Here is a 13,894-nt window from a genome sequence, read left to right on the forward strand (position 1 = left end):
ATTTCGCTGACCATAGGCCAAAAAAATCAAACAAAGTTGCTTGATGGCCTGTAATTGTTAAAACCCACATCTATATGCTTCCATGGCTTACCTGTGGAGACAGCCACTGCAAGTGCTAAAGTGCAGCAAATCCGCAAGAACGGCTTGTAGGTACAATACAGTTCTGCCTTGTGCTGTGGCTTGCAGTGCTTCATAGTATGCTTCTGTAAACAAACCAGGAGCTGTGGCTGCAGCACAGGTAAGCATCTGCATGATGGCTTCAACCTCACTAGATAAAGTACCTGCAGCAGCAAAATTCAGCAACCTGAACCTGGAAGCAAGAGGCAGTCCAAGATCTCAGTGCGCTGAACTGAAATGCCTATCTGTGCCACAGCCAGATGCATGGCTTTGCATTGTTACCCAGGGTCACTAGACAAATGGTAGCTTGCTGTATGCACTCAAAACTGCAATCCTATGCTGTGTTTACAGACAGACAGACAAAAGATTAACGGAGTATTTCACATAACCAAGGCCCAGGAAGTCAGGACAGCATTTGCAAGTGTGGGTGAATGAAATTACCAACCCCTTAATTTATACTAAAACATTTACATTTAAAAGATAATTATCCCTGAATAATTCCTAGTATTTTGTCTCTTCAGTTATTTTATTTCTCTAGAATTAGACATTTATATATTTTATAGATAGGTGTCTACAAACACTGTGTCTTTGATACTGGTCATGCAGTGAAGTAGTGCTAGGTCTATAATGAGTCTATTTCTGATTAATAAATTTCAGACTATTTTGACAAGAGAAGGATCTGGAAAAATACTTAAGGAAAGCTGAGATTCTTCCATGTTTCCGTGCCCTGAGATGGTGAGGTGGAGTGATGCTGCTTCTGTTTGAATTAAATGAAACAAGATAAAATGAACTGCCACTGTAAAAAGATTAACCCAGCTGCTGCCTTGCAGTAAGGTATGCCATCCAGAAAAGAGGTGACCAACAGATGTACAGACCTGTCAAACTTAGAAGAGAGCAAGAAGGAGAACACATTCTTCATTCTCTAAGTCTCGTGTCTGCTGCCCTCCTTCCCCAGGTGCTGTGGACATGAAGGGGCACCTCTGGCCAGATGTGACCACCATGCAGGTTGGGTGACAAAGCTGTGCCCAGGCAAGTGGCATGAAACAGCCGATGCAAACAGATTTCGAGGAACTTTATAGCACTGCCCACCTCAGGGAGGCTGTTCACCCCAGCTCTGCACAGCTCCTTACTTAATATCCGACTTAGTGACTCGCATGAATGCCCCTAGTAGGAGCAATGAATGCTTTATCAAACCAGCAGGTCAGGCTCTGAGCATGTATTTCTCTTCACTTATAGGGACCATGCTGCAAAGCATTATTGACTTGCCACCACACTCTATTAGAAGTGCTTCCAAGAAACAATTTTAATGTTCATCTCAGCTAAAGTAACTGATCTGCAGCCTAAATTTTTCTGTATTTTATGGAGTGGATTCCTAATTACCATTTGTAACTCAGCTATGATTTTATCTTCTCACAGGTAAGCTGAAATATTAAAACCTGTGCAGACACAGACCACCTATAAGCAGAGCTGTTGATTCCCTGGTAGTCTAAAAGGTCTGTTCCCAACTGTCAGAGCCACACACATGGCTGCTGGGTTATCCAGATTTTCTTGAAAGGTTTCAGGAAAAAAATAAATTAGCTTGAATTTCAAGCTTGAATTTAAATAAATCTTTACAAGAAGAAGATTCAGAGTACCCATTTTCTGGTTTAGATTTTGCTTTTTAATTTCAGAATGTTCGGGGTAAGAGGAATTCCAGCTTCTGCCCAGCTCATACATAGAATATCTTATCAGAAAGCATTTCAGTCAAGACTTCAAGATTAAAACAGTGTAAAGAAGAGTTCTGAATATGCTTTTCCATCTGTATAAAGCTGGGTAGTACTGCTGAAATCATGCATCTGAGCTGGCCTATGTATCAATGCAAGATACTGATGCCAGTCTTCACCATAAGTGATAAAGAATTTCATGGGATACAAAAAGCGGTGAGACAGAAAAATCCCAGAACAAATGAAAATAGATCCTTTATATATGATCCAGTCTATCTCTCTGAATTACCCTGGTGGAATTCAGTAAGCAGCATGGCAGTGGGACAGGATGTAAAAGCAGAACTAAAAAAAGCTGACCCTTCTGAATGAAAGGATACTTATTTGTTCCAAGTAGGGCATTTATTTAACACCTGCTTTGGGTGATTTCACTCTTTGAATGACTTTTTTCTTTTCTCAATGAAAATAAGTTTCTCAAGTGAAGAATTCCTCCTGTGTTTTAGGGCCTCTTTGGGCTGGCATATAGCTTGACCTTCTCAGCAAGGTCAGCAGCTCTCTCTTTGTATGGGAGCAACCTTTGTACTCTTAATGGACTAATATTATCTTTATTTTAAAAGAAAAAATGGTTCAAAATAATCTTTTCTGTATTTTAAGCTTGGCAGACTATTCTGGTTCTATCTCCATTCAAGCTGAACATGAGGTCCCTGAGGAACACATCAAAGAATACAATAAAACACAGCAGTAATTACACAGCCCTGCAGTATCTTCCATAAACTCAGCAGGGAGTTTTCACTCTGTAGGTGACTGAGAATTTTTATTTTGAGCCTCCGTAAGTAAACTTGTATTATTAATTTAAAAATAGACTATTCAGTATTACAGTAGCTATTTTCTGTGTATATGCCCATACTTTCAATTTGTGGCTATAAACCTTCAACAAACGCATATTCTTCAGACTGAATACAGTTGTACGGAATCACTGCAAGTTGCATCACTGTGCTTGCGTTTGTCCTGTCAGGTGCCTGAAAGTCTGCTTGTACATGCAAACCTACTGGCTGCAAATACAGATTAGCTGGGTTTGTACAAGCATATGCTTTTGAAAAATGAAAGAGAAATGCACTATCTGCATATGATAGTATTGTTAACCTGTTAAATGTAAATCGTTCCATCAAAGAAGCAACACTCTCAAAAAACACACTTCATTTGCAGGCAAACCGTCAGATAGATAGAGGTGATTTGTGGGACTGTGTAGACTGCAGCACAGTAAATCACATTCTGACGTATCTTATTAACAGGCCCTGCATCTTGTAATATGCAGTTTCAAAGTTAACGCTGGCCAGATGCAGGTGATATTCCCCGAAGACACACAAGCCTTTGCAAATGGGTTTTACTGCTCACCCACACTAACTTGGTGGCATCACTGAAGGGTGAAGGATGGGTCCAGAAGTGCTTATACCTTGTACAAGACTGGTCATTTGCAATAATATATTTTATGTCTGAGCTCAAAATAAGTTATATGTTCATTAGAATAAGCCTTATTACATGCTGTGGTCTATCTATCTGACTAATTTGGTTGTTATTTCTGTTCCTGAGTCATTTATACACAGATTTCTGCAAATATGTTTGATAATAGTTGAATGGTTTATGCAAACAAATTTCAGGCTATTAGGTATTCATGAACTGCTCATTTCAGCTATTCGCTATTTATAGTGTTACCCCCCAAGATGGGTGGAGGAAGACACTTTTAAGATGCAAGAACAATGTGTAAATCAAAAGCTAAGTACATATTTTTTTAGTTCAAAACAGTGATGTTTATAGGATTGTTTAGAAAATTGTTGTCCTGGTTTTGCTAAAAACAAGTTTCTCTTTCAGTGAATTTTGCCTGTCAGCTAAAGCCTTCATGTTAACTGCATTTTCCTGGAGAACCAGACACATGTTTTGGTAAACCTAGCAATGGAATGCAAACTTATTGATAAGCATGGATGGACATCTCGCGAGAGGGGCGACGAGAAGAAAGAGACCAAGAAACTGACCAACTGTGTATAACATTCCATTCACGTGAATACTTCATATAAAAGTGGGAGATCACGAGGATCTCGTTGGCTTTTCCTTTTTCCCTTCTGCTCATGGCCGACATTAGAAGAGGACCTTGCTACTCGTCCCTGCAAACTGAGGCCTAGTGAGAGACTGAATCCAGCTCCGGTTGGCTGCAGAGTCTAATCCAGGACTTTGGTTGCCGGCTCTGCAGTTGCTGAGACTTTCAAGACTGGTTTTGTATATTTTGTATTATTTTCTCTGTTCTTATTAGTAGCATTAGTAAAACATCTTTAATTTTTTCCAACTCTCTTCACTCTGTGCTTCTTTTCCTCCCAATCGCCTCTCCTTAGTGAAAAGGGGAAGAGGGAGGGGTAAGTGTGGGGGGGAGAGGGGGTTAACAATACATCTGCCAGGGTTTTATTGTCACCCCGCAATCTTAACCCTCGACAATTGTACTTGTCATTTTCTTGCCCATTCTTGCTTTTCACCTATGCGGTTACAAATCCAAAGGTTTCCTCTTTTCTCAGTGAAAATTTATTAATCCATCTTTTATTCTCAGTGAGGTAACCAGTTTTAGACACCTCGCATTCTGTAAAAGGCTTGAGTCACATCATCCCTCTGAATAAATAAATTGCCACATAAGAGTAATCCCTTAGAAATCGAGAGCTAGCATCCTGTACAACATTTTATCTTAAAGCTACTCGAATTTCTTAGGAGTCCTCAGCTGCATGATAAAGATCTGGAATATGTGATGTCTGTTTATATTATCAACCAAGTGCAATGCTTGCTATAATTTAAGAAATTGCACATAAATAGTAAGCTAGTGTATGCTTCTCTGAATCAACTCACACTTAAGAACCCATGTGAACCTTCACTGTTACCCAATGAAGGTTTGATGCATCAGGGCTACCATTAATACTGTAACCTCCATCATAGATATAAAATTATTCCATGTGATCAATGTACCAGTTTTGGTTGGAATAGAGTTAATTTCCTTCATAGTAATATATATGGGGCTATGTTTTGCATTTGTGATGAAAACATTGTTGATAACACAGGGATGTTCTAGCTACGGATGAGCAATGCTTATCCAGCATCAGGGCTTCTTCTGCTTCTCATGCTGCCCCAGGCTGGGAAGCACAAGAAGTTGGGAGGGGACATAGCTGGGACAGGTGACCCCAGCTGACCACAGGTTATCCCATACCATTTAACATGCTGCTCAACAGCAAAAGCTGGGAGAAAAAGGAGGAATGGGGAGATGTTTGGAGCGATGGTGTTTGTCTTCCCAAGCAACCCTTACGTGTGATGGAGCGCGGCTGTCCTGGAGACAGCTGAACACCTGCCTGCCCATGGGGAGTTTTGCTTTGCTTGTGCATTTATCTATCAAACTGTCTTTATCTCAGCCCATGAGTTTTCTCACTGTTACCCTTCTAATTCTCTCCCCCATCCCACTGAGGGGACTGAGCTGTGTGGGGTTTAGTTACCGGCTGGAGTTAAGCCATAAGAATCATCTATATGCTGTACCACTCCATTTTGCAAGAAATAACACAGATGATGATTGGGGAAGGCCTAGTTGTGAGCCTGATGATCAAGTGAGACTGTTTTGTTCCAAATATTTCAGGTGGGATGAAATAATGATGTCATGTGCAGGTTGAGTCTTGCATGCTTTCTCTGATGAACGACCCTGAATCTCTGGACCTGCTGCTTAAATGACATCTATACTAAAAGACTTGTAATCTCCTGATGCTAAACAGTTCTTCTGGTAGGTCAGCCCCAAACACTGATAATGAGGCGTTCTGAAGTAATTTCAGTATTGCTTGGTAGTATATAGAACCTGTAACTCTACACTTAAGTGACCCCATGCTCCAAAACTGCCTAAAATGTACATGTTATACACTTTATAAACTGAATAACACAGAAAACCAGTAGATCCTCAAAGGAAAGTAATGAAGGAATCCCTTGTAGAAAGTTTTCAGGGACTGAAAATGAAAAATATTTTATATAGTTGGAAGAGAATACAGAGAAGCATGTAGAAATGGTGAAATGATTAAGAAAGGTAGGCTGACATGAAAGCAAGGCCTTATAACTAATTTAGGGGGCTCGCTTCATACATTAGAAAGCGTGAGCTGAGTTTCTTGTTAGCATTATATGTCAAGAAATTACAGGGCTGTTCTTGTCCCTGGATCTCTCCACTCCCTATAGAGGATGTCTCAGCTACACTAATGACAGCATGTTAACTTGTCTTCTCTGCCAGAATCTGTGAGCTGTGCTGGAAGAAAAGGACAAGTGACTGAGCAGGCTGAGAGCAGCAGGAACATACAGTGACTTCCCTCTCTGACAGCTCACCCCAACCTGTGAATGCTGTGCACAAGAACCACAGGATGCCTTCCATATTTGATCTTGATGCATCACACAAATCAGGAGTAGATGGAGGAGATGCTGAAAGGAGGCAAATGTAAGCTATATGAAGTTAAATGACAACAGGTGAACATTTGAATTTCAGGAGACTTGCCTATATCTCCCTTTATGGCTACTGAGTGCATGTTCCAGTTTGGCAAATAACACAGAATCAGACCTTAAAAACACTTCTGATGAATGAAGGGTGATTTGGGGTGCAATTTTTGAATTAAAACAAACAAACAAAAAAGAAAACAAACAAAAGCCCAAAACAAAACAAACAAAAAAAAAAGAAACACACACACCTCCAACAAAACAAACTGCACCCCCGAAAAGCGCATAGGTTCTTATGCTACTGCAGATAAGGTCTGTGGCTACTTCAGCTTTTGGTGAGGTCTAGCTACTCAGTGATGGGAAATTATCTGGGACCTTCAACATAAGTTTTTTGAAGTCCTTATTACAGCCACAATGCTCTGAACACACTCTAATTAACTTTGAGATTAACAAACTCCGTACAAAGCTCAGTGGTAACAAAGCTGTCTCTCTTTGAACACAGTTCACATATCCACTGTACTGGAGAAAAAAGACCTGGCTTATAACACACAAATTCTTGGGTGACATAAGAAACATGTTAAATGGTGACATGATAGTGTGTGTCTGCTCTAGGCCACCTGATCATGAAGAACAAGTAGATGAGGCCCTTTAAAGACACTTAGGAGCAGCCTCATGTTTGCAGGCCCTGGTCCTCACTGGGGACTTGAGCCACTCTGATAATTGCTGGAAGTACACAGCAGTACACAAGTAACACAGGACGTGGAGTGCCTTGAAAATAACTTCCTCCTCCAAGTTACACAGGAGTCAGTGAGGAGAGGTGCTCTACTGGACCTCATACTCACTAACAAGCAGGGGTTCATTTGGGATGTGAAGATCAAAGGCAGCCTTGGCTGCAGTGATAATGACATGTTGGAATTCAGGATCCTGAGGGCAGGAAGAAGAGTGAAAAGCAAGATCACAACCCTGGGCTTTGGGAGAACAGACTTTGGCCTTTTCAAAGATCTTAGAAAAATCCTATGGGATAAGGTCCTGAAAGGAAGGTGGGTGGGTCCAAGATAGCTGGATCACATTCAAGGATCACATTTTCCAATTTCAAAGTCTCTGCCAAGAGGTCTGTGTTGACAAAAAAGGAACTCCTGGCCAAATTCAGACACAAAAAGGAAGCATACAGAGAGTAGAAGCAAGGATGGGTAACCTTGAAGGAATACAGAAACATTGTGCAAGCATTCCGGGATGAAGTTAGGGAAGCTAAAGCCCAGATGGATATGGATCTGGCAGGAGATGTCTAAAAGCAACAAGGAAGGCTAGGGCATGCTGCTGAATGAGGCAGGGGACCTGGCTGGATAAGCAGGCAGTAAGGTGAGTGAATGGTCATGCCCAGAAGGTTGTAATAAGAGGCATGTGGGGTATGCCAGCAGTCAGTACTGTTTTACATGTTGTAACGACATCAAACTGGGAGGAGGGCCTGATGTGCCAGAGCATCATGTGGCCATCCAGAGGGGCCTAAACAAGCTAGGGAAATGGGTAGACAGGAACTTCATGTAGTTCAACAAGGGGAAGTGCAAAGTCCTGCAACTGGGGAGGAACAACCCCAGGCACATTCTGGGGGCCACCCAACTGGAAAGTAGCTTGGCAGAAAAGGACCTGGTGATCCTGGTGGACACCAAGTTTAATGTAAGCCAGCAGCACACTCTTGCAGCAAAGAAGGTCAACGGTATCCTGAGCTGCATTAGGGAAAGTCTTGGCAGCAGGTCAGGGAAGGTGATCCCTCTCCCTGCTCAGCACTGGTGAGGCCACACCTGGTCTACTGCCTGCAGTTCCGGGCTCCTCAGTGAAAAAGAGACACAGATACACTGGAAAGAATCCAATAAAGGGCCGTGAAGATGATGAAGGGCCTGGAGTGTCCCTCATATGAGGAAAGACTGAGAGACCTGTGGCTGTTCAGCCTGGAGAAGAGAAGGCAGAATTTTCCTGTGACGTAAAGCAGGCAGGGGGTAGTTATGGATGTGTCATGAACTGTGGTGCTAATTGCCTTTACAGATCCAGCTTCTAGCCTCTGTATCTCACGTGTTTCTTATCCATAAAACATGGAACTGCTAATGTGTTTTCTCACCATGGTGTTGTTACACAGTGTGTAATAACACAGTAATAGAAACAAAAGAATAACTAAAATTAATAATAATGGTGAGATACATAATTTTCCTGGAGTCCTGATTTGGTTTCAATTTTGTAGAAATTAGGGCTCTTATCTGCAGGAATTAGGACTTTTTTCACAAATTCTTGAAAGCCATGTCACAGACTTGTTCTGACTTTGTATTTTCTCATATTTTTACATTGAAATCCTGTACCTACTATGTTAGTCACTCAATCTAGAAACCTACAAATATTATCACGCTATTTCTTCTTGTTCCACTGTTCTTTTTTTCAGTGTATGAAGAACTAAAACCCATGAGTGTTCCATATCTTGCAGATAAAACCTAAATTTTTGCAGGGTGATATTCCTGAGAGTAGCACTTAGAGGTTCTCAGAAGTTAGCATATCATGCAATCTTTGCGATTCTAAAATAAATTAGAAATCAGAATTCTCTCAAAAAAACTGTAAATGAAAGTGACTTGAATACCATAGGACTGAAATGCAAAACAAACCATCTTATTTATGCTATTTCTTATTACTTATGGAAATTCTTCCAGCTGGTTTCAACTGTATCTACTAAAAACATGCCCAGTTGGAGTTTCAAACATCTGCTCATTCAATATATGCAAAGTATAATGGAATAGCTTCTTTGAAGACTGCTTAAAACAAAGGGAGAGGAAAAAAATAGTAGGGCAGGGTTTTTTACATTTGTAGGAAAACATGTCATTAGTCACTTTTTATTTATTCAGGGGTTGTTTGTTTGTTTTGTTTGTTTGTTTTGTTGTCTGTTTGTTTTTTCTTAAGGAAGATTAAGTTATTCAAGCAGAAAGTAAGTTTAGTTCGGCAAAAATTTAGGATTAACCTCACCCATACACACCAGCCCTGCAGCCATCAACCGTCATAACATACAGCTTAGAAAGTCGTACTGAACCTTAGTTCCAGTCTTAAGAGATGCTCTGACCAGGTGACATATCTCATGGAGATCAGGCAATGATTCTGGCTTTGTGATTTCTCAAAGAAGCTTCCAGGTTGTGCCGCTTAAATAGTTGCTGTGTTAATTTCCACCTTTGCTTCTCCGCTCCTCCCAACATGTGGCCAGGATTCCTCTTTAAGGACTTAAGACAAAAGGAGACCACCTCAGCCAAAAGAGGATATATTTTCTCTTGAAATACACCAGTCTAACCAGGTTGCCAAGTGAGTACATGCTGATCACTGAGTTCTTGGTAAAATAAATTATCCTATAGACTTCAGTTAGATTTCACTCTCTGGGGGGGCTGCAGAGAACTCGGCTTCAGGCTTGAGGAGTAAACCCAAGATGCTGCGTTTCAAGTCGTACTCTGTTGCTGGTTTGTTCCAACAGCTGAACTTCCAGCATTGGAGAAAACATGGTGGTTTCCTATCTTCTGCCTTCTTTATTTTTGTGCACGCAACCAGTTTTCCCTTAATTCTTCACTTGACAGCATAGAACAAGCTCAGTCTCTCTCCCTCCAAATGAGTAGCTGTCACAAGTGTGATGACAAGATATGCAGCATACTCTTCTTAAAAAGAACAATGTCCTAAAATGTGGAATGAGAAGACTTTCTGAGATCCCCAGCACAAGTCTCACAGACCATCGATCTATGCAGAAGTGCTGCCTTCCACGCAACACAGCTCCATCAAAGGCATGTCACCAGGTTTCTGCAGCAGGCTGTGAATGATGAATGTTTTCTAAAGAGGAGGACTATAATCTCAGGATAGCCTCATATTTATCTGTGCACTTCCACGCAGCCCTTTTGCAGGGTTGCGTTTTTGCTTTAGGCATTAAATATATTCTCACGCAGCAACACATTTCATTTCTATTCCCTGTCTTGCCTCTCTACATTTATGCGCACCCGAGACACACAAAGTTCCTCCTTTGCTTGAAGCCATGGAGAAGACAAATTGCTGCAAGCAGGAAGGGAGCAAAATGTGCATGGATGGGTTGGTGGGAGAAAATGTGTAGCTCAGATTGTTTCACAGAAGTTCCTATTAAGTAATTCAAAGCTAAACATATGCCATCTGTTTATATATATATGTTTGTTTATTTATTTATTTATTTACTGAATTAATCATCTAAGGGAAGTTATTTAGTTTCCCAGAACTACTTGTTCAACCACGCAATTTATACAGTAGGCTGAGTTTCCCTGAACTGCATAACAAAGAGTTAAGCTTTATATTTTTGTCCTTTTATTGGCTGAATTTTGTATTTCTGAATAATAAGCTGTGAACACCCAAAATGAGGGTTATGTAATTAGGTATAAATTAAATGGAGTAAGGAAAAAAAAAAGCTATAATACACACCCTCTGTTCTTAAAATCAAGGCATGACTTACTCAGGAAGAGCACAGCAATTCAATCTAAATGGTGACAGGTAAAAAATACTGTTCTGTGTTAATTGATTTTAACACATCAGTTTCACCACAATGTCATACAATACACTGTAATGCAGATGACATGTTAAATAACTTCATGAATGTAGGACAGGCTTCTTTCAATTGCAGAATGAGATTTTTTCCTTTTCTGAAGAATGTCCTGCCATACAGTAAAAAACACGTTTGCTTTCCAAGGACTAAACCAGTACATTACAAAGTTATTTTTCAGTAAAATATCTGCTTTCACTAACTGGTGTCTGATTTTATAGCTTTTAAAGCAAAAACCTATTGGTATCTTACTGAAGAAAAAAAATATATTTCAGTTCTCTCTTTTTTTTGTTGGGCATTTATGTAAAATGAACTTTCTTCTTCTTTAGACGTCTGGCATTTAATGGACTTAACTTTTACTTAAAAGCTCTCTCTTCTGGAAAGCAGTGAGTCAGACTTTGGAAGCCAGATTCCCCTTATATATAAGGGAAAACTGGATCTAAGCAGTGGAAAACTCGAAGCCTTACTGACTTATTACTTTATTCAAAATAATTTTGACTGAAGTATTTTTTTCATCTTTCAGAAGAAACATAACACTGAACTGCACATGAATGAGATGACAACATGGACGACTAAAAGTGAGCAAACAAGGAAAAATAAAGTAATCTACATATATAATAGCTAGTGCTGCAGATGGAGGGATAATTAAGAAATAACCATTTCCCAATAATTACCAAGCAAGGGCATGTGTAGTATGTGTATGTGTGAATGAATAATAGAAGAGAATGTGTGAGCTAGTCAACAAAAATACTCCTTTTTAATGGTGAGTACAGATGTGCAGCTGACTGTTTTCATGAACACCTACACATCTTTCCTTTCTGAAAAACTGGAAGAAATTAGAACATTACACATTAATATGATGTGTTAATTAATACCGACTTTGTGAAGAAAAAATTCACCTTAAATACACAGATATATGTAAACATATTCCAGACATTTGTAATCTGGAGAAAAAATAATGCTGTCATAACACTTCAGAGAAACTGGAGTATTACATCAGGCTCTTGCTTCTCCGTGGACCAGGCACGTCTGCTAAACTTCAGCACTCTTAGATGTCAGTCCCATAAGAGCACTGACAATTACTGCACCACAAGAGGTATATCTCTATATATACAATCTCATTATAAAGTCTATAGAGAAACAGGCATATAGAGGCAGGAGGCACTCCAATTGTAAATCCTTTAAGGCCACATGTCAATGAAAGGGAACTTACATTTTATAGTTACAAACATGCATATTTTTCTCCATAAGTCAATAAAAGACCGATTCACTAATTCTGGCTATCACAAAGTGTGATACACAGTCCCCACATAGTCTCAGTCAATTGGGAAGGCTCAACTAAAAGCAGCACTTCACCAAGAAAACAGACGAAACATTTGCATGAGCCTCTTGATTATCATTTAATACCACAAATTCACTGCAACACAAAATGAAGAACCCAGCCAACTATACTCCCTGTATATATATAGAAATATATATTGTTCATAGTATATATGTTAGAGGCTGTGTATATAATATATATATACACACATATGTATATATATGCAAACATGGACACAATTGAGACTTTTATGTATGCCTTTCTAGACCATTATAATCTCCCTCAGACCCTAACTCCAGATATCAAACCCCACTTATCAAGGAGGGAAGCCTGTTACCCTTATATTTGCTCACACTCCTCTGTTCCACAGACACAAGCTATTCATTGTTCTCAAATTGTCTAATTGATTAGTACAATTATATTAATCCCAGCACAACTATTTCCTGCATATGTGTTGTTTGAAAACTGTTGCTCTATTTCTGATCTGAGAAAAAGTTCATGTGCCTGAACATTTCTCTGATTTTGAACATCAAATAGTCTGCAAGAAGAATGCTGCTTCATAAATACTGAATTCAACTACTGAGGAAGTATTAGCTAAGCATAATAAACCCTATGAGGGAGGATGCCCACACATGAAAAAAATGAAATCAAAATCATAATTCTTAAAAGTAGTCTCTGTACTGGCATGCCTCATTTACTGAGACACAGGAGGCCTAATATTTCATAATACTTAATCACACCTAGGGGACAGTACCTATCAATTAAAACCTAGGAATATTAACCAGGCTATCCTTCTACACATGCTGAGAAGAAAATCAAATAAGTACTATCTCATTTTTATGGATGACAAAGTTGAAACGGAAAGAAATACCTTGGCCAACAGCACAGGCTGAATTGGGAATACACCAGCACCCAGGCTCCAGAAAACCCAGCTCAGCATCCCATTCTCCTTTCTGCAGAGTGTTGCTTTATCACAATGGCAGCTCCCAAATTACTTCAGTTACAGTTGTTAGCACTTGGTAGACCTATAATGTATGCAGGCACTTGGTGTCTTAATTTAGAAACCACGCAACAGAGGCCATCTGTTCTGTTCACTGTCTTTAAAGCAACTTGTCCAGACTCAGGTAGGAAATTTAAGGCAGAGATGGAACTAATTTCTTGGAAGGTGTTCTCCTGCCCAGACTATGAGACAATTTCCAGGCTGGCCCTTGTTCATATGCTGCCTAGCTTTCTTGAAACATACCAAAAGGAGGCAAAGGTCTGCAGATGAGATGTTTCATTTCACAAATAGGACGGTTGTTCCCTTCAAGAATCCTATGTTCTTCAAATATGACCCACGTGCTCTATGATGTTTACGTTAGGGAACAGACTGCCTTATCTTACTGAATTATGTGGTATACTGCTTCTTATAGAACTTGTTTAGAAACTGCTAATGTAGAATTTGATTAGCATAACTCCTTAGTGTGACTAAGTTTGCTTAGGCTACAAGCCATGAACTTTTGAACCTTCTGCCTTGTCATGCAAAGGAGGTCCCCAGAGTTTGTTCAAGCAAGGAGATAAAGGAGCTTTTGATCATCAACAGGAGCTACATCCCTAGAGATAAGTAAAGGAATGGAAAGGCTCAGCTAAAAGAAAACAAGAAACAGAAGAATGTTTTGGTAGTTGCCAAGGACTTATTTTTGTCCTCAGCTGCAGGTGCAA

General features: G+C 39.9%; 1 protein-coding gene across 4 annotated transcripts in view; it reads right to left on the reverse strand.

The window, feature by feature from the left end:
- The window catches only part of CAMK4 (calcium/calmodulin dependent protein kinase IV), a 171,428-nt gene that overhangs the window by 84,493 nt on the left and 73,041 nt on the right, over nt 1–13,894 (reverse strand). Inside the window, exon 1 of one of the 4 annotated variants that reach the window (XM_065045417.1) lies at nt 13,065–13,148. The exons of the other annotated variants lie outside the window; for them this stretch is intronic. Within the exon in view, the coding sequence (XP_064901489.1) occupies nt 13,065–13,133 (69 nt within the window). The 5' untranslated portion in view covers nt 13,134–13,148. Of the gene's footprint in view, nt 1–13,064; nt 13,149–13,894 lie in introns of those variants that run through there. 4 annotated transcript variants of the gene reach the window in all.

This window comes from Columba livia, chromosome Z (assembly GCF_036013475.1).
Source record: "Columba livia isolate bColLiv1 breed racing homer chromosome Z, bColLiv1.pat.W.v2, whole genome shotgun sequence".
NCBI lineage: Eukaryota > Metazoa > Chordata > Aves > Columbiformes > Columbidae > Columba > Columba livia.